The 26596-nt window shown below is 38.3% G+C and overlaps 1 protein-coding gene across 2 annotated transcripts in view; it reads left to right on the forward strand.

Moving 5' to 3' along the window:
• Window positions 1–26596, forward strand: part of LOC124619886 (xylulose kinase-like) — a 148295-nt gene that overhangs the window by 98169 nt on the left and 23530 nt on the right. For both annotated transcript variants that reach the window (XM_047146514.1, XM_047146515.1), the window contains exons 8-9: window positions 6252–6396; window positions 16362–16477. In XM_047146514.1, the coding sequence (XP_047002470.1) occupies window positions 6252–6396; window positions 16362–16477 (261 nt within the window). The remainder of the gene's footprint in view (window positions 1–6251; window positions 6397–16361; window positions 16478–26596) is intronic.

The following is a 26596-nucleotide window of genomic DNA, read 5'->3' on the forward strand; positions in this document are numbered from 1 at the left end:
GGATGATGCAAAACTTTTTTTGATGTGTGTATTTTACACCAATAGTGATGCCATTAACAATATAAGTTGCTATCCTGAATTTTTTTATAATGCATAGAGATGGAGAATTGTCCCCACAGAGGAAGACTCAGTTCACTATAAGGCACAACCTGACATAGCAGTCATTGCTACTCTTGGCACTCCAAAAGGCTGTAAGTATCTAAGTTAATGTGGCTGACTGTTGCTCCAATGTCTGCTTGACATTCTACTGGCTGCTGCTCCACAACCATTGTCAGCAAAATACACTGGAGTGACCCATATTGAACATAGGGGATGGTCCCAGAATCCAGAGAAAACGCACGGGTGTCTGATGGCTGACTCATGGTTTGCTGTGATCCAGGCCGCATATTCGGGTTAAACTGCGGCTGTTCTACCGCCACATTGGTTTGATGTCTGAAATACTGCATTAGCAAATGAGAAAGGGGAGCTTCTCAAGGTGAATGTAGTTCTTTAATTTTGAACAGCTTCAAATGAACCCAAGTGGCTGCACAACTGAAAAGTGGTGTTACTGGCAGTACAGCAAGAACTGGTCCAGGTAATTCTCCCACATCTCTGTAGACTGATTGAAGCTGATAAACAGCATCAGGGACAGGGAAGAAGAATGCACAAAAGGCACCTAATGTTCCATTGGCAAGAGTGCAAACCAAATTCACACTCTGGTTCATCAGCACCTGCATCTGCTCCTGTTGCTGTTCCTTGTGTGGGTGCAACTATTCCTGCCTGAATTGCAGAAATGCTGGGTCCATGGTGGCCCAAAATTAACAATGGTAAAATGGAAACAAAAAATAGGGGTTTCTCATGTGTAAGAATGTCCTTCATTGCATGTAAGAATGTCCTTCATTGCCACTTTGGCACTTTGGTACCGGCAAAAGCATGACAATGGAGCTACACCACACTGTTGGTGCAGGTACTTCATGGGCCAACAGTGGCTCAATAATGATGGGGAACAGAACTGCATTAGATAAAATAAAAACTTGCTGTGCGAGTTAATCTGAGAGAAGCAGAAATTTCTGAAACCACATAGAGACACGGGGATAAACCCTGCACATGGCTGCACCAGGTTGATGATAGAGCACTCAGCAACAACACTCAATATAAAGCACAAGTCTAGGTCTACGGTCGTTGAACTTAGCATTAGAACTGCCCTGCCTGGCTTACTGTCCGCAAGGTAAACAGCCAGTGTATCTATCCGTACTATGTGTCATGTACGTTCTCCATGGCAGATTTCCACACTATTCTGCTGTGCTATGTGCACCAGCTCATCTGCCTCCATTGTGATGTGCACTGGTGGAGATACTACAGATATGGTGAAGTATGACCAAAATTAATCCTAGAAGCCTAGCATTGTTATCTGTACAGAATTCATTGATTTGCAAGTGCTGTTCATTCCAACTTTGACTCATAGTTCACTGTTTTACCTCACACAACTTTCATTTACAACTTCAGTGTCCATATAGCTGATAATAATGATGTGCACATGATTTTGGATGTACCTAGTTATAACAGATGTTTTTGAAAAAATAAACCACAAGTTCCTCATATCAGATCACTCCATTTAAGTTGTGACAGGGATTTCACTGTTATTCAGAAAAGAAAATTACCAGGTGTATTGTTCCAGATGATGTAAAGGAATTTACACAAATAAATCCATTTATCAACAGTAACATGAATGTATCTGACATCTTAGATTTCAAGAAAGTGGCAAATTGTAATACAAAAACAACAAAACTAAACATTTCCAAAGTATAGTGGCTGTGATTGGGCAAACATAAGCCCCATGAAATGAGGCTGGAAAGATATCACTATTCAAAAAATGTTTACAAGCACAGGACTTCAAGAAGAATCAACTATGTGCCCTAGGTGTTAAAAGCCATGTATCTCAAGAAAAGAAGAAAGATTAGACTGATATGATGCTACACGAGATGCATGATGACTCAAATGGTTTTACAAAAGCGTTATGTGGTGAATTTTTTGTTTATGAACAAGAAAGCTTTTGTTTCATTCATTTGTTCTCTTTACTATCTTTGTGCTGAGTACTGAACTGTGGAACTTAGAGCCTTTTGTTGAATGTCCACTTTCAGTAAGTTTTTCATTATATTACAATATAATGTTCATAAGTTGATTTGGAAACTAGATCCATGTTATGCTTAACTTTCAAATAAAATACATTACACTGAAATTATGACTATTAATTACCTCGTAGTCTTAAAAATCATGTTCCCCAATTTATGATTATGGCATTTAGAGGATTTTTTTTATTTCTAGTCTTCAGTTGTATTGTGATCAATCCAAACATGCACAGGACAAGAGAAGAATTTTGCAATTTCAGAAAGGCAAAACATATTAACACCTTCTGCACACCAAAGGTACTACATCAATGAAAAATGTGACACTTGAAATCATTGCAAATCTTGGGGAAAGACAAATCAGTAAATTAACACACATCCCATATGTTCATTCAGTAATGTCATATGGAATAATTTGTGGCAACTCACACTTAGGAAAGAAAGTTATCATTGCTCAAAAATGTGCTGTAACAATAATATGTGGTCCCCATCCACAATCATCTTGTAGACACTCTTTTTAGGAGTTAGGCATTTTGACTGCTGCTTACAGTATATTTATTTCTCATAAAGTTTGTTGTAACTAACCCTCTACAACTCTAATGGAACAACGACGTACATAATTACAGTACCAGAAGAAAAATGACACTCCTTATTCCACATTAAGATTGTCTGTTGCACAGAAAGATGTGCACCCTGCTGCTACCAAAAATTTTAATCCCTTACCCAATGATGCCAAAAGTCTGACAAAGAGCAATTTGGAAATGAATGGTCTATGGAACATGAAAGTAACTAAATAATTCCTGTAGACAATAAGATTTGCTTTTTGTTGATGGACAACATGCTTTTCGTTTTCCTTACCTGACCATTCCTAATGTGCCACTTAAGGATTCAATATACAAAAAAAAAAAAAAAAAAAAAAAAAAAAAATAAGTTATTGTGGTTTTACTTTTAACATTTTAGAATGTTTATTATCAGCTGTACAGTGCATTTTGATACAATTGGCCTTGCCAGCCTGTAAAGTACAGTTAATACAATAGCTTTATCAGAAAATAAAAGCATGTATAAGTAGAGTACAATGCCGATTACTGGTACACTTGTTAATGTCTATGTGTAGGTACTGGAGTACTTGTTTACACATTATGTATAAATGCATGATTAAAATTGTATATCAATTACTTGCATTTACATATTAATAACCTACATTTACAATTACTTATGGCTTCTTTAAGCAATAATACTAATATACTTATTTACTGGTGGATAAATGCACAGTTCTAATTTTAATTGTATGATTATTTAGATATGATTTTACTGAAAAGTACAGCTACTCAAAGCACTATTCATGAAAAACACTATCCATGAATTCACCAACTTGTAAAATTCTTGCTCTTTTAATAAAGTCTCCAAAACTTTTTTAAACTTGTGTAAGGGAATCAATTTAGCAATGTGTTACAGAATTTTAGTCTCATATGTATATGGCTACTATGTATGTGAGAAAGTGTTGGGTATGGTAAATCTGTCATGTGACTATTTCTTGTATTGTGCAAAAGAACATTATTTCTTGTCTTAGTTTGTTTTAATTTTCTTTGGCACAAATTGGAGACCTATAGAACTAAAAGTTGGGGACTATCATAATGTTAAGTGATCTGAAATGACTTCTGCAAATCTTCCTTGGAGACAAAACTAGAATACACTGTAATTCGAATCTAATGCATTTCCCCGCAACAGTATTTCATATTACAGATATGAGTGAAAGAACACATAATAAGAGTACAGTAGCAGACTGTTACTGACATATTGTCTTAATTTATGTATTGGCAACAAAAATATACTCTTTGCTAGTTTGCTGCTTAAGTAATTTATGTGCATCCCACAACAGTTTTTTTATTGATCCAGTCCAAGTAATTTCACATTCTTACTGTCAGTGTTCATTACTCTGAGACTGAGGTAAAGTTCTTCTGTTTATGTTTCTTAATGGACAACTGGTTGACCAGAACCCAGATTTGTCATCTCAGTTATTTCTCTGTTGTAATTTTGAACATTTTGTAAGTTTTCAGCTGTCGCTATCACTATCTGTGTGATGTCGTCAGCATGCAGCACATTTTCACATACTATGTGATTTGAGAAGTCATTTATTTTATTTTCAATAACTGTTCTTGGTTCTAAATATGCTTAATGATGTATCTCTTATGACATAGTGAGGTAATTTTATTGATATAGGTTCATGTGACATCTAATCCAGGGCTTTGCCAAAGTCTGTAGGTGAAACATAGTATAAGTAGCTCATCACTTAACAAGACTATCAAACATAATATGGAACCGATATCCTACTGCTTTTACTGTTGACAGATTTGGTCTAAAGCCAAGTTGGTTTGCTATCAGTAACCCATCATTTTCAAAATTGTTGCATATTTATTTTTGTATAAAGAGCTTCCTATTCTTTTTTGGTACAATTGGAGAATTGAGATTAGTCTATACTTACTAGAGAGGTGTCTTTCTCCTTCCTGAAACACCAGCAGATAGCAGTTATTTTAAGTGCTTGAGGGAAAGTACCATCTGCCACAATTCTGATGGCTCGATAAAGCAACAGCATTTTAATTTCATTTGTGATGTTCTTTATGACGAAATTGCTCATTCCATAATAGTCCACTGTTGGAAAGAATTTCCAAGCTTGTTATTTGCTTTGCTAATATTATGTGGTGTAATTTTAGACCACAGTAATGTATTTATATTTTTTTTCTTGGGGTAGAAGTGTCTCAGAAACTGAGCTGTTGTTGCAGCTTGAATGGCGACAGCCTGTACAGTTACAAAGTATTAATTTAATGCATTTGAGCCTATGGGAATGGTATTGCCTTTTTTACATTGGTTTATTTCACCGTTTAGTGACATTCCACACTGCTGTGCTACTGTTTCTAGAATTCAAAATGTAGCTGTCATTTGCTTCACATTTGGCTGTTTTAATATCAATTTTGTAAACTTGTTTGAGTTTTGTGTATTAACTTCACCCCTTTTAATAGAGCTGTCTTTAGCTATAAGAAATAGCATTCTTATTTTATTCAGTCTCAAATTATACCATATTTTAGTATTTTGTGGTCACATTTAGTGTCATTAATATTTTTCTTGCAGGTGTTTGGACAGTTGCTATTTAGCGTGCATTGAAAAATGTTGAGAAACAAAGTGATGCAATCATCAATAGTTTTTTCAGTGGTCAGTTTACAGAAAAAGTCCACTAATTGTACTTCCCTTACAACATTTTCAGTTTTACTTTTATTTAGTATTCTATACTTTAGAAAACTTTTGGTACATTCAGAGAATGGCACTCGTATATTTAGACATGGTCCTTTATGATATTCCTAATTTAATCACCCTACATTCTACATACTATCTATGCTCATTGGTTGCTATGCCTAAGCAATATTCTTGCCTTGTGGGTTGTTCATGGGTGCAGTAGAGATTAAATGAATTTATTGTAAGATACATTCTCTCTTTTTCCCTTATGTTTATGGTAATGTCACCGGTTATGAAAGCTTTGTGATGTGTGTATCTTGAAACTAATGATATTAGTGCATTGAGTTTGTCTGTGAAAGTTTTTTAATGAGTTCCTGGTGTACCGTAGAGTGAGACAATTACAATTTTTTGTATGTGTACCACTTCTTCAAATAACATTCTTGACAAAGATAACTACATCTATAACTGAGTAATTTACATGTAGACTGTAACAAAGATTACATGAGAAATGGTATTTCAACAATTAGTCAGTGTCACCTCACAAATTATGACCTTAAACCACCTGCAAGCACATTACATTCTACTTCTCTGTTAACTAAAGCAATTTCTGTGTACTATTATTGTGGAGATTAAAATTCTTTCCTAATAAAAGAGAATTTTTTCCCCTGTGTTTCCATTTTGTTCCTTGGTGTAGGCAAATTTCTATGAATGTATTTTTGTGTTTAAAACTATATCTAAGACTGAGACTTGAATAATATTTGCCTTTCACAATTGAAGGCAGTAAAAATACAAAGATTCAGGTTTGAGCCTCTGCCTGGAACACAGTTTTATTCTGTCAGAAAGATTTATACTCTTTAAAAACTCACCATTTTTTTTCAAAATACTTATTATGTTTTTAAGGTTTATTTTTATTTACAGGAATGCGACAAACTAAAAATGATGTTGTCGTAAGTCTTGGCACAAGTGACACACTAATCCTGTGGTTAGAAAAGCCACACACCCTTCCTTATGGCCATGTTCTCTGCAATCCACTCAACAGCGAGGAGTATATGGCACTGCTGTGGTAATATATTTTGATTAAATAGTATAATGAAAAAGGCAGTCCAGATCACATTATTTATTTATGTGTTAACTATAGTGATCTGAGCTGCCTTTTTCTCTTATATTTTTAATACAATAACTGTTATATGATATCAAAAATTTTGTTAAAAGTATTGAAGTGAGCAACTTATATTTTGCTATACTGTTGGAACAACCATTTTTAAAATGAAATAAAGTAACTGAAAGTTTTTAGTGGAATATAAATAATGTGAGGTGTAAAAGTAACAACTCACACAATTGGGGTATTGAGTGACTTGTAGGCATTTAAACAAGACTGAAAATGTTGCTGAGCTTTTGGAAGATGTACATTTACAGAGCTAACAGAATACACACACACACACACACCACCACCACCACCACCACCACCACCACCACCACAACAACATTGTCCCAGACAACTACATTGTATCAGGACTGTTACTCAACAGTCAAAATGCAGTCACAGTACAATGTAGTCAGCTGCAACGCTGTAACTGTGGAGGTATATGTGTGTTCTGTATTAGTTATCTAGAAGAAGGGCACTTTCTGAAAGATAAGTAATGTTTTGAGTCATTTCTGTATCTGTATTGTTCATTCAAGTGTCAATTATTTGAATCAAGGAATGAAAATTGATATTTGTGTCATCTACTAGGTTATAGCAAAAACAATAATTCAAGAAATCATACATGAAGGGACTGAGTCTTGGAATATGTAAGCTGAGTGACTATTATGTTGGTTTTCATAAATCAGAGAAATTGACAAACAAGTCAAAAAATTCAAGAAAATGTCAAGAAATTTTAATGTGTTTTTACCTCAGATGTACAGATTTAATACATAAAAACCAGTGATGCAACTAAGCACTTGCAACAACTCTATGTAACAGAAAGTAAAAGAACATTTGTGGTCTTCTGAGTTATTTGAATGACATTGAGATATCATGTAATGGATGATCTGTGATAGAGGTGCATAGGGAGACTGAAGGTAGGTTAAATCAGAGATTAGAATGGGAAGGAATTATGCATTGACTTTCTGTTGACAACGCAGCCTTCATAGAAAAGCATTGTAAGACTGTTCGTGCTTTGGCATCAAAGGATTTGGTCAAATGACAGGATGACTGAATGGGGATTTTCACCCCACTGCTCCCAACTGCCAGCCATTCTATATATGCCAGGGGCTACTTGGGGTAAGATATTCATGTTACTTGTGCTACAGCAAATGACACATGTATTTTGTACAGATGAAACATGTCTAATGATCAAACATAAATTCTGTGTCTGGTACTTTGTTTTTATGTTTTGTTACTGTTTCATCCTGAATTATATACTTTGTCTGGGTAGGTTGTATTTACTTCTGTTGTCCCAGCTTTCAGTGCATTACCACCAAGCCTGGATGCAACCCCAGTTTGATTTTACAAACAGTACTCTACAGCATTGGCCCCTTACTTATCCTGCATGTATCGTGAATCTCTTGCCAGCACAAAGTCCCAAATGACTGGGAAGAATTTGCAGATGATTTCAGTATATAATAAGGATAAAAGAACGGACCCACAAAATTAAAGACCAATATCTCTCATTTCTGTTTACTGCAGATTCCTTGAACACATTTTCAGTTTGAATATAATAAACTTTCTTGAAACTAAGAAGCTTGTGTCCATGAATCAGCATGGTTTTAAAAAGCATCACCTGTGCGAAACTCAGCTTGCACTTTTCTCACGTGATATACTGTGAACAATGGACGGAGGGTGACAGGCAGATTCTTTATTTCTAGATTTCTGGAAAACATTTGACATGGTGCCCCATTGCAGGCTGTTAATGAAGCTAAGAGCATACGGAATAAGTTCACAGATATGTGAGTGGCTTGAATACTTCTTAAGTAATAGAACCGAGTGTCTTGCCCCTCAGTGGCGAGGCTTCATCAGAGGCAAGGGTATCATCTGGAGTGCCCTAGAGAAGTATGATAGGACCACTGTTGTTCTCTCTATATATAAATCATATGGCAGACATGGTGAGCAGCATCCTGCGGATGTTTGCTGATGATGCCTTGGTCACAGTAAGGTGTCGAAATTGAGTGAATGTAAGAAGATATAAGGTGACTGGGGCAAAATTTCCATTTGGTGTGATGAGTGGAACTAGCTCTAAATGTGGAAAAATGTAGGTTAATGTGGATGATCAACCCTGTAATGTTCAGATACAGTATTACTAGTGTCCTGCTTGACACACTCTTGTTGTTTAAATATCTGGGCATAACTCTGCAAAGCAATATGAAATGGAATGAGCATGTGAGAACTGTAGTAGGGAAGAGAAGCAGTTCACCTGTAAAGTACATTGCATATAGGATGCTGGTGCAACTTATTCTGGAGTACTGATCAAGTGTTTGTTATACATACCAAGTCAGATTGAAGAAAGATATTGAAACAATTCAGAGGCAGGCTGCTAGATTTGTTACCAGGAGGTTCAGACAACATGTAAGTATTATGGAATTGCTTCAGGAACTCGAATGGCAATCCCTGGAGGGAAGGCAACATTCCTTTCAAGAAACACTATTGAGAAAATTTAGAGAACTGGCATTTGAAGCTGACTGTCAAATGAGTCCATTGCCACCAATATACATTACCTTGTAATGGCTGCAAAGATAAGATGTGAGAAATTAGGGCTCATATCGAGGCACACAGAGAGTCATTTTTCCTTTGCTCTATTTGCAAGTGGGACAGGAAAGGAAAGTAACTAGTAGTGCTACAGGTTACCCTGCACCACGCATTGTTCAGTGGCTTGTGGAGTATCGTCGTAGATGTAGGTGTAGATTCATTCCTGAAGTCCACATACGTGAAAATCAGGCCTCAATCTTTGATTCATTTTGAAAATTGAAAGATCAAAAGTCAGACATATTAGTCTGTACTGTATTCAGTATATGGAAATTTTTAGTCTTAATTCATATTCAGTGCCTCAAGAAAATTTCAAGATCCATATAATGAACATAATTTGCAACACTGAAAAGAGGCTGACTAGAAGTATCGAAGAATTAACCTTGTATTCTGACTGCTGTAAGACAGTAACTCTCATGGCATAGCCAGTGTATCAGTTTTTGCGATTTATGAAATTTTTCTCTGTGTTATTTATAGAGTGGTACATTTGTGTGTGTCCATCATAGTTGACATTTCCACTTTTGCACACAATATATTGACCAATGAATATAAAATTAATTATAGAACTTGAAAACAAGTGTCAGCTGCATTTTCATGGTGTATTATTGAGAGAAGAGCTCATGGATCCTTGGACCACAATGTGTATTAAAATTTACATACAGACAAGGAGACCCTTACAGAAAAATTATAAATAATTTTCCAAAAGATTAGGTATTAAGACAAAAAATTGAGTGGGTGTTGCTGCCATAAGCAACAATACATGTGGAACAGATTGAGACCAAGAAGTAAAAAGAAAAGGCAGTGCTTACTTGTCTGCCCCATTCTGGTTCAGTACCTGCAAAAACTGGTAAGGTCTATTGAGACATGGCATATACAGTATTTCACCTATACCAACAAAGATAGTTGTTGGTTAAAGATGACAGGCATCCAAAGACAGGACGGATATGGTATTCCATGCCAGTGTGACATTTAGTACATGGGACAGATTATAAAAACAGTTAAGAAAAGTTGTAAGCAATATCAGCAACATATCCAACTAAATACCTGTAGCTACCAAGATTGTCAGTTACCATTAGTTTCTCTGTTTATGTGAGCTATCGAAGAGTTTGTGCTCCAGCTGCCAGAGGCACTGGATTTTGGTTTGGTCTCTGTGTGCAGTGCAACATTCGATGAATGCTACACACATTTCTTGACAATTATGGACTGTCTTGTCATCTGGTCTCTAGAGTTGGGTTGTTTGGGGGAGGAGCCCAGATAGCGAGGTCATTGGTCTCATCGGATTAGGGAAGGATGGGGAGGAAGTCGGCTGTGCCCTTTCAAGGAACCATCCCGGCATTTGCCTGGAGGGATTTAGGGAAATCACGGAAAACCTAAATCAGGATGGCTGGACGCGGGATTGAACCGTCGTCCTCCTGAATGCAAGTCCAGTTCGTCTCTAGAACTAACTATGCTTGCACCAGTGAAATATTGCACTTGACAGTTCATGTTACATCAAGTTAGGTTGGCTATACTGCAATAGTGATGTTGCAACAGCAACCTCTATACACATAACAGCCCATACGGTTTTCTGTTCCATCTTGTAAAAGTAAGTGTATTTAAGAATTCGTTTTTGAGTTGCTACGTCAATGAGAGAAAGTAAACATATGCATAAAAATCTAGATATAAGCATAACAAAGCACACACTTTCAATAACAGAGCAAAGAAGTATAGAAAATAAGCATTTGACAATAACTGACACTTGAAAACAGTATTGTACATAGTTTATAAAATAAACAACATCTGAAAGTGTAACTTCTCATTCTTTGTTTTATAATGACATTGTTGCAATAAATAACCAATATTCACAGCTTTTCACTCACCAATTTATGGCAACAATGATGCAATTTCATCTACTTTCCCATCATCACTGTTGCTGCAGTCAGTGCAAAACCACCACCACCACCACCACCACCACCATCATCATCGTCATCATCATCATAAGCAAGACAGATCTTTAGCTCTTCATTGTCACTGATGATACCTGTGCTGCTTGAATACATTTTTCTATGTGCTTGACCTTTTTCGTCCATGAGTCTGCACCCACTATCACAAGAACTTCACGGAACAGTCTTTCCACCTCTGTCATTGTAAATGAATTTTTCCTTATGTACATCTTCACATCACTCCATAGTAGCTCAGTGGAGTTAAAATGACAGTGACAATGTGGCAGCCTGGCTGCAGTATGATGTTGCTCCTTGGAAATTTAATCTAGTACAGATGTAGGCATTATAGGCTTATGTTTCACTTTCTTTTAACAACACTAGTAACTTTACTATGGTAGGATACTCTTTCCTGTTGTAGTAAGCATAAACATGCCTGTGCATTGCATCAGTCTGGAAAGAATCTAAGTGTGTGACAGAATGAGGTTGCTTTTTCTTCTTTCCAGAGGTCATTAAAAATATATTATTTGATCGAGGCAGTTCAGAACCATTAAGCTCACATCTACATCTTTCAGCTTTTGCAGTAACACTCCCTTACTTACTACCATTCTTGTACTAATTCCCAAAGTTTTTAATTTTTGTTCCACAACTTCATGGACAGGATAAGCATGTGGTAGAAACACATATTGCTTATGTTCACACAAAACAAAGCCTAACAATGTGTGAACTTCGACATCATAACAGACAGTGACCACTGGGCTGTGACTGGTTTGCACCCCATTCCTAGTCCTCACACTTCTCGTTTTTCACTTTATTAAACTGTTACACTGCCAACTTTAAATGCACACATCAAGTGCAGTGTTTGAGCAGACTGGGTTTAGTCTCAAGTCTCTGTTCTTTGTTTATTAGATAACAAATGTTATTTCTTTGTGCTACACTGGGGTTTATATTTTGTAGAATTGGCTGAGTATCTTGAACATTCAGTTACAGTTGTTTGGTTGGCTGACACCTACATGTTCAGTCTATATAATCAGAAAAAGCAGGACTAACTTTTAAGAGTGAATAAGGAATTTTCACACAAGCAAGACACAATGGCCACTGAAGAACCTCCAGTATCACAACTCACTGTGAGATTTCCTCCATTGTGGCCACTTAATTGTGCATTATGGTTCACCCAGGCAGAAGCAAGCTTTTATTATGACAGAATAACTATGAATTTGCCTTACTGATCAGCCAGCTCGATAATCATCATGCAGCTGAAGTTGAAGATGTAATAACTGCACCTCCTGAGTGAGATTCTCTTGACAAAATAATGTCAAATTAATTTGCAGGATTTCTGCTTCATAAGAAGAGTGCATGTGACAAGACCAAATGCAAGACGAAATTGATGACAGAAAACCATCACAATATCTCAGGCACTTACGCCTTAAAGTTGATGCAGGCATTTTACCTAATACCTTGCTGTGTACTTTGTGGTAGCTTTCTTCTAGCCCAGGTGAAATCTATAATAGTGTCTCAGACAGAAATGCCATTAGCCACCATCATGGACCTGCCTGAGATGACACAAGTTCCAATAATGACGGCATAGATAAATGTAGTGGCAGTGCCTTGCAACAGTGCTATGTCATCCAAGGTGACTCATGCAGCTTACATCTGCCTTGCAGACATGATCAAAGCTCTGACTAGAAAAGTTAATTAACTGCTGGCTTGCCACTGCTCCAGCAGTGGCAGGGGATGCTATTGCAAGAGATCGTGGAGTTGTACCTGCACTGTCTCCTTGGCCCCAAATGGCACAGTGCAGCCACTTTCTTTTCTCTGATATCAAAGGAGTTTGGAGATGAGATGCAAAAGTGTACATCACATTATGCTTACCCAAATGCCAGTGGCAGTTGGACATAGACACATCCGATTGCCAATCACAGTCACGGCGTCTCAGATGACAGGACAAAATTTCATCTGGATTGGTTAAAACTTGTGTATTTATCCATGTACCTTACAGTACATCAAATGGACTTCATTCTGTCTCTCTGCAGGAAACAATTCATCCAAAGTGACTTACAGCAGTCAACTTATTGAGTTTGAGTTGGGTCTGCGCCATGCCTTCCCCTTGAATTTTGCCGTTGCTGACTGCACGGGACCCATAATTGGAGCAGACTTCATGTGCATTATCATCTGGTACTAGATGTGATGAATTCTAAGACTTGCCAACAGCATCTCAGGCTTTACAAGTGCCGGATGCCAATGCAGTGGAGCGATACACAGTGCCAAGCTTGTCCAGATGGCAAGTTGCAAATATGCTGAGTACGTGAACAGTTGACAGCTATAATACGTCCTCCAGGCACTTCAAGAGAGGTAAATCAGTGCAGACCTAGGTGATCGGGTCCTGACTGTCTGGCTATTGCAAAGGCAGAATTTAACTGTATGCTCAAAGAAGGTATTATTCAGCCTTCTAGCAGTCTGTGGTCATGAACTCTGTGCCTCGTACATAAGGAGCATGGCATGTGGCAGCCATGTGATGATTATCATGCACTGAATGCAAGGACAGTGCCCAATAGATATCCAGTTCCCATGTTAAGAGATTATAAATATGCTCTCTGTGTTGTGGCTGGGTTTAGTGTGCTAAACTTTGCAAAGGCTTTCAAGCAAATTCCTGATGCAGATGAGGACATCCTGAAAACATCCATAATCATGCCATTTGGCTTGTTCAAGTGTCTATTCATGACATTTGGTCTATGCAATGCTGCGTAGTCTTGGTAAACGGTTATTGCCTCCATGCTGCAAGGATTGTCATTTTGTTTAGCCTACCTAGATGCCATCCTCGTCTTCCAACCACTGCTAAACAGCACCAGCAACACTTGGTGGAAGTCTCTAAACACTTAGAACAACATAATATGCTATTAAACACTTCCAAGTGTGTATTTGGTTAAGCACAGATTACTTTTTGGGCCATCTGATTTCATCAGCAGGGTGACCACTGCTTCCAGACAAAGTAGAAGCTATCATGAAAATTTCAAGGATATAACCATTAGGAAAGTATGTTCTTTTTTAGGACTGCTAAATCTTTACCTGCATCATCAGCCTGGCTTGGCCAAGTTGCAAGAACCACTAAGTAAAGCACTTTCTGAACCTAAAGCTAAGGGGAATTCTCTGAGCCAATGAACAGGCGAGATGAGCCATGGCTCTGAAGCAACAAAGCAAAGCATAGCAAATACCACAGTCCTGGCACACCCCACTATGGTCGCACCTCTTGCATTGGTGGTAGATGCTAGCCAGACTGCTATTGGTGCTGCATTACAACAGCTAGTTGATGGTGCTTGGCAACCACTTGCCTTCTTTTCACAGAAGCTTGCACCTTCACAGCAAAAGTGGAGCACTTACGATCAAGACTTTCTTTGTGTTTATGAATCAATCAAGTACTTGCCCTCACCCCCTTCCCCCAGTTGGCAGCCAGAGAGTTCACAATTTTTACCAATCACAAGCCACACATCTCTGCTTTTAGACTGAACAACAACAACTGCACACAAAGACACCCTGAGATTAGATCATCAACTTTCCTTTTCAAAATGTTTTGTATGGCAAAAGTATCAGTGCAGCAAGATCATGTGCATGCACCAGAAGGAGATTTTCCAGATCTGATGACACAATTTGTGTGTATGTACATCGACATAGTGATTGCTACCTCTGTCAGACGGTCAATGCTATTTATTAATTGCAATTAATTGTTTCACTCATTGATGAGAAACAATACCATTTGACAACACTTTGGAAGAAATTCTAGCTATCCGAAGTATGTGTTAGTTTCCTGAAAGACTAAAACTGTCATTAGTGAAAACACTTCATAAAATGATTAACAAGATAACTTAGAAATTTTTCTTTGCTGCTAGTGTTAACAAAAATATCTGAGGAGAAAGTACAGAAGAGATTAGTACCACAGATCAGTACACACAATTTGCTGTCAAACTTGTAGTTTGGCTTCTGGAAAGGAGTATGCCCAGAAAATGCAATGTATTCTTTTGTGTGTGAGGCACTAGCAGTGGTAAGAGCTAGGCTGAGGACAGTAGTTATTTTCTTTGATTTAACAAAACATTTAATTATGTAGATCATGCAATACTTTTGTGTAAGTTGGAACTTTATGGAATTACAGAAAAGTGTGTGTGTGTGTGTGTGTGTGTGTGTGTGTGTGTGTGTGTGTGAGGGAGGGAAATGTCCTCCTAGTATATCTGCATTATTATGAAAAACATGCAGTGTAATATAAGCAAGGTAGTTAATAGGGTCTGGCTTTTGCAGAACATGTTAATGCTTAACTGCAACAAATTGCAATGCATACAGTTTCTGACACTGAACTCTTGTAAAAACAAAATTTTACTGTGCCAACTTGGTCATACAATCAGCAAAGTAGACCATTTTAAATTCTTAGAACTGGGGCTAGGTGGAAGGCTTTATTGAAAGTGTCACATTCAAGATGTTCTGCAGAAACTGAATGCTGCTGTCTTTACAGTAAGAATAATTTCCACTGTCTTTGAAAATGAAACACAAAAGCCTGTTTACTTTTCCTCTGTTATCTTGTATGGTGTTATATTTTGGGGAAGTTCTGTGCACTCACGGAGAATATTCTTATCCCAAAGTGGGCAGTCGGACTGAACTGTGGTGTCATTCATGAACTTCATGTAGGCCACTGTTCAGGTGTCACAGAATACTAAGGCAATCCCTGTACATATATTCCACTACAGGATTTGCTGTTTACAATACTGACCCAACCAGAAGAAACTGCAACATTCATTCAGTGAACACTAAACAGAAAAATGATATACACTGAGATAACACTCATTAAGCATTGTACTGAAAGAAATGAAATGTTTAACAGGTTTCATTTTTGATAAGTTGGTGGTAAACCCCAAGTCTTTGAATGTAAGATGACAGGTTTCCTTGTGGCATGCTCCTTCTAATCTCTTCGGGAGTCCTTTGCAGTAATTTGGTACTTCTGTCTAATATGCTGTTTATTTAATCTCTCACAAATTTTGTTATGTTTTATTTATTCTTTGTTTATATGTTTTCAAATCAACCGACAATAAACTCATTCCATGACCAAGTAGCTTTGGGTAGCATGGTTGCATGGAACTTGATAAATAGAGGAAAAAATAAAATACTCATTTACTGGTGATGTTAGCAAACACATAAATCAATGAATAAAATACTCATTCACCTGCAATGTTAGCAAACACATGATATAATTTTGAACACATGAATTTTTATGTCATTGCACTAGATGTACTTTCACTCGACTCATCTCATTGCTGCAAAAAAAATTTTTAGTGATATGTTGTAGACTACTTCAATTTACTATGAACTTGGTTGTCATTCATTTACTTACTGTTTGTTTTGCTTCAGTTTTAAGAATGGATCTCTCACAAGGGAACGGATTAGAGATGACTGTGCAGAGGGATCATGGAATCTTTTCAATGAGCTTCTGGACAGTACACCTAGAGGCAACTTTGGAAATATGGGTAAATAATTTCTTCACAAACTAAACTACTCTTCTATTCATGACATGTTTACTTTGTTTATTTTCCAAGTTAATGTTTTAAACTTTTTTGTCAGTGATATTTTAGTTGGTAATCATTCCTCTTTTCTGATCATTAAACATTCATAATTGGTAGAACAGTCACAAAAAATATCTGAGGCCTAGGTTTAAGTCTCAGTTTGGCACAGCTGTTGACAGATAGCTAATTGTTCCAATCAGGACATCAACCCCCATATCTTCTGTGGATGCATAAGAAGCTCTGCTCATCTCATGACTGCCAACCGTTAACAGTGCTTTGATTTTAATAACTGCATCCCATCCACAGTAAAAAATCTCTCTCATGCAGACTGTTCACCCATCTACAGTAACAAACAACCCCTTGCCCAGTAGGCTAAAGACATTGCTAAGGCCTTCACAGGCAAGCACTATCCTCCAAGAGTAGTCTGCAAACAGATGTCTCATGCCATATCACGTGGCTCTAATCCTCCAAACCAGCTGAAAAAGAGCACCATCCTCATTACCCATTATCACTACAGACTCTTAACAACTTAATGACATGGTTTGAAAGGACTGTGATTGTTTATAATCATGCCTCTAAATGGGGCATATCATATCCATAATCCTTCCACTCCTCTCAAAATGAAATTCTGTCACCCAACCCAAGTTACATAACGTTCTGATCCATCCAAATGCTCTACTTCCATGGCTGCTTTACAGTCTGTGCCATCTGGATCTCCCTCCACCAATTATCAGCATCTCTGATTCCTTACAACAGTCCATTAATCCCCCTGGCCTCAATGTTTGTTAGCCCCAGTTCTGTACCCAGCTATTCTACTGGCTGCATCAGGTTAAAAAGAATGTCAAGTCAGAATGACTGATAGTGTGCCATGAAATTGTAGACTAAACATTGCCATATGTCAAATGGCCCTATTTTGTTATGAGCTTAAATGTGATCAAAATGCAGAAAATAAAGCTAGAAACATTAACATGACACCTTTATGTGGCACAAAAAAGCCATTTCTTCAAAACATTCTGATTCACTCATATATCATTTTCAAGCATTAACAGAGTCCAAAAAGAGAAAGTTGCCAACACTGCTGCTGTTTGGTAACCCTGCTTTTTAAGGAGAAAATTAATCATTGAAACAACTGTCAAAAACATTTCGGAAGGCAATATCAAACAATGGAAAATCCAGGATGAAATGTAACAATATCATGAAAAGGATAGCTGCTACTAACCATACAGTGAAGATGCTGAGTGGCAGATAGGCACAACAAGAAGACTGTCAGAAAGTCAGCTTTCGGTCAAGGCTTTGCTTGGAAATAGACAACGCGCACGTGCGCACGCGTGCGCGCACACACACACACACACACACACACACACACACACACACACACACACAGGTGTGCACGAACACAACTCACACGTACATGACCCCAGTATTTGGCTGTTGAGATTAGATTGTGAATAGCAGCACATAAAGTGAGCAGCAGTTTGATGGTGCAACATGGATGAGGTGGAGGGGAGGGGGAGGGAGGAGGAGAATAAGACTGTGGGCACATTGGTGGAATAGAGGGCTGTGTAGTGCTGGAATGGGAACAGGGAAGAGGCTAGATGGGTAAGAACAAAGACTGACAAAGGCTGAGGCCAGAAAGGTTACAGCAATGTAGGATATATTGCAAGGAGAGTTTCCACATGCACAGTTCAGAAAATCTGGTGTTTGTGGGAAGTATCCAGATAGCACAGGTTGTGAAACAGTCACTGAAATGAAGAATGTCATGTTGGATGACATGCTGAGCTGTCAGGTGGTCCAGCTGTTTCTTGGCCACAGTTTTTTGGTGGCCATTCATGTGAACAGATGATTTGTTGGTTGTCATTCCCTCATAGACTGCTGCTTACCTTGTAGATCACATGAACAGTTTCACATGTAGCCCTGTCTTTGATGGGATAGATGATGGTTGTGACCAGACTGGAGTACTTGGTGTTGGGAAGATGTCTATGTGTCTATTACAGGGATATGAGCCATGAGGCAAGGGGTTGGGAGCAGAGGCTTTGTAGGGATGGATGAGGATATTGTGTAGGTTCAGTGGGCAGTGGAATAACACTGTGGGAGGGGTGGGAAGGATAGTGGGTAGGACATACCCCATTTCAGGGCATGAAAAGAGGTAGTCGAAACCCTGGCGGAGAATGTGTTTCAGTTGCTCTGTCCTGGGTGATACTGAGTCACGAGGGTAGTTTTTGAGGGTGGGGCAAATGAAGTAGGTCTGCAATGCAGGGTTTGTCAGCTATGAGGGGATGTGGGGGATGTTTGGAGATTGTAGTTTAGGTTGTGAATGGTGGTAGCCCAAGGTGGGAGTAAGGAGTGAAGTGAAGGTGTGCATGCTGTCCACATGAATCTAGCCTCTTCCCTGTTCCCATTCCAGCACTACACCGCCCTCTGTTCCGCCAACACCCCCCCCCTCCCCTCCCCCCCTGCACTTCGTCAAACTTCCCGACTGCACATAGCTGCTCTACCCTCTCTCCACCTCATCCTTGTAGGCTCCAACAAGCAGCACGTTACTGTCCTTCACCCTTAACCTGTTATTCTTCTCCATCCCTGCCTCAGCGTCCTCTTTACCCACATCATGTGCTGCTGCTCGCAGTCTGACTTCAGCATCCAGAGACTGTGGTCGTGTGTGTGTGTGTGTGTGTGTGTGTGTGTGTGTGTGTGTTGTCTATTTCCAACCTTGGACTTGGCTGATAGTTCACTTCCTGACAGTCATTATTTTGTGCCTGTCTGCAACTCAGTGTCTCCACTATATGCTGAGTAGCAACTATTTGTTTCATAAAATTGTTACATTCCATCATGGATTTTCCATTGTTTTATTTTGCCCGATGGCTTTTCTTCCATCCCATAACCCAGTGCTGTTCTCCTTTGTTACTATTTTCTAATGCATTACAATACTCAGTGACCTTCCTTCTTTTTCTTCTTTCCTGTGTTTCTCTTGTCGCCTTACAAACCACACAGCACTCTCTATTTATGAGCCACACTGTATCAGCTATATTGGCTGCACACAATAGATGACTCCAAGGTCGCACTGATTGTTGGTGCAGCAGTTCGTGTCACACAACACCCGCTATCATTAATCCCATACCTTCAAATTGAGCAATCTTCCTGCATCAATCTCCTGTATTTTCACTTGTTATTTCCCGTACCTTCCTGTGCCCCACAAATTTTTATCTCAGCCTATCAACCCCTTTCCACCCGCCCCCCCTCCCCCTTCTCCACTCTATTCCAGTTCACGACTACTAACTTCACCTAATCTAGTCAGATCTGATGTCCCCCTTCACACTTATCCACCCTTTGACCTGAAACCCAAATTACAATCTTTTTATTTATTTTTTCTTTGACCTCTTTGTGTCTTCACTCCAGTTTCAGTTGGTTTCCACCTTTCACTTTTGGCCTGCTTCCTCAGAGTTCATCTTGTTTTCCTTTACTTCTTCTGTCTCATACTATTGTGATTTTTCCCACCTAATTGGGTGTATTTTTACGAATTTTTTGGACATATTTCTACATTATTTATGTATTTTTATGCATTTTTATCTTCTCCCCATGGATCCTTGCTCCTTCCATCTGTGTCGATACAGAAAAGTTTCCTTATCCATTGCCAGAACCCAGTCCCACATTCTGTTCCTGTGTTGTTACTTGGCTAATTGAATCCCCCCAAATGGCCTTACCATCAAATTACCCATCTCTGGCTGCCACAATGCCTTCCTCAATGAACTCCATCTGTACAGATTCGCCAGTCCTTAGCCTTCACCAACATAGTCCTGCAAAACCATATCAATCAGTCCCAAACCTTCTTGCAATACCTTCTCTCCATCCATAAAATTCTCCCACTATGCAATCTCAAATTCCTGAATCCCATATCACACAATGAAACTGTTGCCGTCCCTGAACTAGAGCAACATGCCACCTCAAAAACTCTCCACTGTGTTCAATTCCTACTCCCAACTTGGACTACCACTATCAGCCACCTATACTACAACCTCCAAATCTCCCCCATGTCCCCTCATAACTGACAAACCCTGCCTCACAGACCTACTACATTTACCCCACCTTCAAAAACTCCCTCCCACCACCACACAGAATCTGGAAGGTAAACAGACCTGTAACACAGTCGTGAATCTTTCCTCCAAAAGCCTTATCCCCGCAGAAGTATCAGTCCTTTTCAAAGGCCTCACCATTTTCCCCATTCCCAAATTCAATCATGCAGGACTTGTTAACGACCTTCTGCCCTTCTCACAGTCCCTACAGCGGACTGTTTTGCTGCCAACACTACCAATCAGACTCAACCAGAGACCAATGTTAAACACTGCCTAACTCAGTTCACTCCTCCATCTAATCGTGATCAACCCCCACTGCCCCCAAATCACCCCTTGTTAACTTTCCAGAATTTCTTAACCATGCACCTTGCCTCACCATCGTAGCACAAATCCCTCAACATGCAAACTACCCATACATTCATAGAGAGAACTACAATCCACCTCCTAAAAACTGATCCCAGCCTTATAATATTACCCACTGGCAAAGGCTCCACCACTGTTGTTCAGGATTGCAAGGATTACCTGCCAGAAGGATTCTGCCAGCCATGAGATTCATTCACCTACAAACCCTGCTACAGTGACAACTATCCAGAAATCCAGCAGGATCTCCAGTCTCTCCTCAAATCCTTAGGCCCATCCCAGAACCTCTCCCCAAAGTCCATCTCTCCCCTCACCCATTACACTCCCAACACTCTTATCTTCTATATGCTTCTTGAAGTCCTTATACCCAACCACCCTAGATGCCCCATTGTTTGTGGTCAGTTACTGACAGCCTGCTCCAGTTTCTCTCCATATATTGCTTGAATTTCCTATTTTTAACACTTTGATACATTCTAAAATGTCAGTTTTTCTAGTTTATTTTAACTTTGTATGGTTTTGAAGGTTGTTTTTGGATTTAGCTAAAACTACAGTACTGTTTACAATTCTGATTACTGTGGTTTACTTTTGTTTAGTTATGCCTGTAGCAGATATCCCTTTACATTTATGTATTGCATCTGTAGGGATAAAGGCTGAATGTTCTTCAAACACCTGTGCTTCCATGCAAATTTCACTCTACTTTCTATTTTAACAACTTTTGTTTTACTTCCTATAATGTTCAAATTATTTTCATGTTTCAGTAGTCAAATTTGATGCTCTTTAGAGATTTCCACGTTTTCAAGATTCAAGCTCCAGAATGAAAAAAAAAATGTTCTTACATAATTCAAGTGCATGCAAAAGTACCAGGTGGTTATAATAAAACTGATGGTGTTTTGAGTGCTGCAGTGTTGGCTGTGTACGTCACAGGATGCTGAAGCATTGCAGATATGTTCATTAATCAGTGTGCTTGTGAAGTATGCTGAAAAAAATAACAGTTCCACTTTCTGCCACCATCTGAAAATATGCCACTGTAAGCAATCAGAATGTAATGCAGGTGCATGAAATGGGGAAAAACTACAAAACACATAATAACGGCTGTTCTAGCATGTTTATTAGGATATAGTCAAGAGTCATAACACATGTTCAATATGGTTTCCACACTCAGTGACATGCTGCATCCATTACACAGCATGGGGAATAGTTTATTGGAGCATGTTTGATGTAATGCTGTCCTTCAGGTCAAGAAGAGTGTGGATACATACCTGATAGACCTAACTTTTCAGATATCCTCATAACCAAAAGTTGTTGCCAAAGATTTCTCAAAACAAATCTTTCTCCTGACAAGCGCCATGTGGTGTCACCCATCTTGCATGAACACAATGGTACATGACCCAGTTGTATTCTTATAAAACTGGAATCACATGTTGCACAAGGAGGTATTTATTAAGTGCAGATGCCACTGTAGGCCTAACTGGCCTGCTTGGTGTCATCTCCTTGAAGAAAAACAGACCAAGCATATGGAGCTTGTGACACCACACCATACAGTCACATAAGTGGTGTGCAGTGGATGTTCCTGCATGACATGTGGTAGAGCAGATCCCCATATGCGACAGTTCTGAGCATTCACAGTACCATACAGTATAAAATGTGTCTCATCTGTCCAAAGAATGTTTCGTGGCAACATATCATCCATTTTGATGTGTGCCAAAACATAAATGGTGAAGTCACATCACAGAAGCCTATCTTGAGGCTTCATTTGGTGCACTTTCTGAATTTTGTAAGGATATAAAATACACCATAAAATCTTTTGAACTGTTGACTCGGGGGACAGATAATTCCCATAACACAGCTTGGGCACTGGCTGCAGAATTTGAGGCATGTACTGTACAGTTGGCTATTGCTACAGCAACTTCATCAACAGCTGCCATGGGAATGGGCCACTTCCTTCTCCCTGCTGCACCACCTAATTCACCTGTTTGTCCTGATTTCTTGATTGTATTCTTTAGCCCATTTATTGACATGGCTCTCTTTGCAGCTGTTTCTGTCAGCGATATTCTTGAAATGCTGTGCTGCTATTGCTGCCATTCTGATAAAACAACTTTACCTGCAGTATATGGTCTTTCTTATCAGTAGCTATTGCATTTTGTCTGGAAAACTTCAACCTTCTTAACTATTTACACCAAGTCATTTCACAAAAGGAATTAACATGTGCTGCCAAGTAACTAACAGCTTACTGGAATCAAAACAGTGAACATTTCACATTCTAAGTGCTTACAGTGAGATATTTTCACTCAGTGGCAGCGAGTGGCACTGCTTTTTTTTTCCCAGCATACTCCATGAGTGCATCAATTAATGAAAGGCACGTATTTTGAGAAATGGTGAAATGGTTTCCACCAAATTCTTTTGTAAAAATTTAAAAGCTTGCCAACATGCAATACTTGGAGTGGACTCACTGCTAATTTTTTTTTCCCAAATCAGATGGCATCAATCAATTCCTTGATTTTATAACAAAACTGAGATATTCCATCTTATGCTACACCAAGAATTGTCTTCCAATAGATATTCATTCAAAATTATAATCTGTTTGTAATTATCTTCATGGCCCCAAAAAACTAAATGAATTGCACATTATAAAGAACAATAACCAAATCCTTGTTAGATATGTTTGTCTTAATTTTGTATATTGAGAGATGTTTAGTCTTTGGACAGCCTGCCATCATTTGAAATCCTCCTCTTTGCTTATGATGACCAGCCTTCAATCACTGTAGACATGATGTAGCTCATATAACTCAACAAAGTTGAAAAAGAGGAAAACAAGTTGAACATGATATTGCCTTCAATTACTGTAACTTTTCCTTGTGTAAATTATGTATTTATTTTTTATTCAATACAGAGTGAATGTGATGTCAGTGTTTTACTGGTGCACAAATAATTTAGTTCAATAAAATCAGTTTCTTCACAACATGTGAAAGAAGAAGAGATGCAATGCACGCTTGTGGTGTGTGTGTGTGTGTGTGTGTGTGTGTGAAGAAAAACATCTGTTGATATCATAAAATTGAAGTAACTGTAGCAGATGGTAGTGGATGTAAGTACATGAAACGCACTGAATTTCTAGTTTTGGAAACAACTGTTTTCTTTTTTCATTTAAATTAAAAAGAAAGTATATGTAAGGATTTGTAATTTTTTGTAATTTGTAATTTATTTGCGTGAAACATGTAATTACTTGCATAGCAATTGGTAGTACAATACAACAGTATACAATCTAATTTTACTATATAATAGGAACTTAACCCTTTCAGACCTGATTTTTTATTTACTTTTTAAAAAAAATATCTGACATCATTTTTACATTCAGGTGAGTCTCCTGACAAAATTTTTCTAAAAAAATATTTCATATGAACTCTAGTTTTCTAGATATTTAATGTACACAATTGTGTTCATCAGGTCTCGAGCTTCATGTCATACATCAGGGAGGTTAACACTATGGATCAAGTATTCCACTCTTTATTTCACTTTAAATAAAAATAATTCCAAATTACAGTTCTTATTTAAACAACAATGGTCAAAACAATGATTTTAAGGTTTCGTATGAAACTGCAAAAGAAATTTCTGTCCTTTTGGAGACATAAATGTACTTTACATTTTCTGCACTGAATTATAGAATGCCCTGTGCATTTTGGAAATTCGCAGCGACTTGGAGCTCCTACATCAGGCAAAGGCAAATGGTCAATGGAATCAAACTGTATCTCTGTAGCTGGTCATAATTCTCCTCTTTTTCTTGGTATGACTCTCATGTCTGAAGCCAGTCCTTCATCAGTCACTTTCTTCTGGGACAGTATCAATCCATCTGCTACCCTGATACAAAAGGAAAGAAGGTCCATTTGCTTCTCCTTTGGGATAGACAGGTTGTCTGCATCTCGTCTGTATGCCAACCAACTTTGCACGATGGCAAAGTCAACAGCATGAAAAATCATACAGAAAGGCCATTTTCGAGATCTGATGAAAACTCTGTAGTAACTTATCAATTGATCAAATAGTTCCACACCATCCATTGCATCATTATATCTTCTCAATATTTCAGGTCTTTCTACTTTCACGTATTTATGGTGTTTTTTGTCCCAACACTCAACTTCATCCACTGAACCTTTACTAACAAAGTTTGAACACAGTGCAACTGGCCTATAGTCTAACCACTTACACATGGTTTGTTTCATTATTGTTTTATCATCTGAAAAAGGCAAGTTCTTTTCAAATCTGTTTTGACGGACAGTACCTGCTGCATTGATGCCTTGTGATTTCAGAACAGATGATAAGGGAAAAGAAGTTGTCAAAGTATAATTTATGGCCTTTGCCTTTTGAGAGTGGAACAGAAAATTATAAACCAACAGCAGACCTAATCCAAATTTTTTACAGTATGGGGTATTTAGTTCAGTTGTAGCACCTTGATACAAAAGGAAATTGTGCACTATTCCACTCCTTTCACATGAAGACTTTGTTTCCCCATGGACTTGGTTTCTCCTTGACATACTGCTTTGCAGAAAACTTCACAGTGAAAGGAATAATTCCTTCACTGACACAAACATTCTCTTCTATAGGAAGTTCACTACAGCATTTTTCAAATGGCTGAGTAAATTGACCTGACTTTGTAAAATTTATCTTTATTTTCAGGTGGCTTTTCCAGATTATTCACCAAGTGTAAATTTGTTCATAATTCTAAACATCTGTCTTGTGACATGTTTTCCCAAAACACATTTAGCTTCAGGCTTGTATCCCAATACATTCATAATCTGGGAAATTTCAAGTTGCCAGTCAATATATGCAAACCAAATAGCATCTCTAGTCTTTGAGGAGTTGTCTGCTTGAACGAGTATTTGGCCTCGTTGCAATGCATAAATATGAGTATGTGCTGCCATGGAAGTGAACAAATCACCTGGTATATATCTTTTGAAGTATTGCATTGGAGAACACAAGAGAGATTCTTCAAAATTTGGAGCTTTGCATGTTTCTGCAATGGTACTTAGAGGCTTTCGTTTCAATTTATGGGTTCTTTAGGTGTCACCATTATGTTGTCACACAGGTTATTCAATTCTGGGTTGTTTTCATTGCATAAAAAGTTCATTTCAGCATCCACCACCTCTCCATCATCTTCATCTTCAGATATGGTGTCTCTAAAAACATCATTCACGCCCACCTTATTTGCTCCAACACATTTTACTATTTATGGAGCTTGCCTTTCAATAAGTGGTACACTGTCATCCTCATCTCCACTCAAACTAATGTCAGAAAGGCCACCATTTTCAATTATGTCCATTATCAAGTCCCAATCTTTCTCCACAGAAGGACATTCCTTATCCATACTTGTAAGCCAAAAGCCAGCAATATAAAATAAAATCATATGTACAGGTCACTTATTCTCCTCCTTGCTGCTAGTACTGAAATTAATGGAAAAATTACCACACATAACTACCACAGCCATGCAAATATAGTTGAGACACATTTTAGGTTATTTTTCCTATTTTGCACCGTTAAGGACCTCTTGTACACAAATGTGTACATTAATCTTACCTGGTACATAACTAAAATATGAACTTAATGAAATTGCTGAAAATTCCACTGAAAGAATGTCTAATGTTTCCAAAAGAAGGAAACCACACAAAAC

Source organism: Schistocerca americana, chromosome 6 (genome assembly GCF_021461395.2).
Source record: "Schistocerca americana isolate TAMUIC-IGC-003095 chromosome 6, iqSchAmer2.1, whole genome shotgun sequence".
NCBI classification, from domain to species: Eukaryota; Metazoa; Arthropoda; class Insecta; order Orthoptera; family Acrididae; genus Schistocerca; species Schistocerca americana.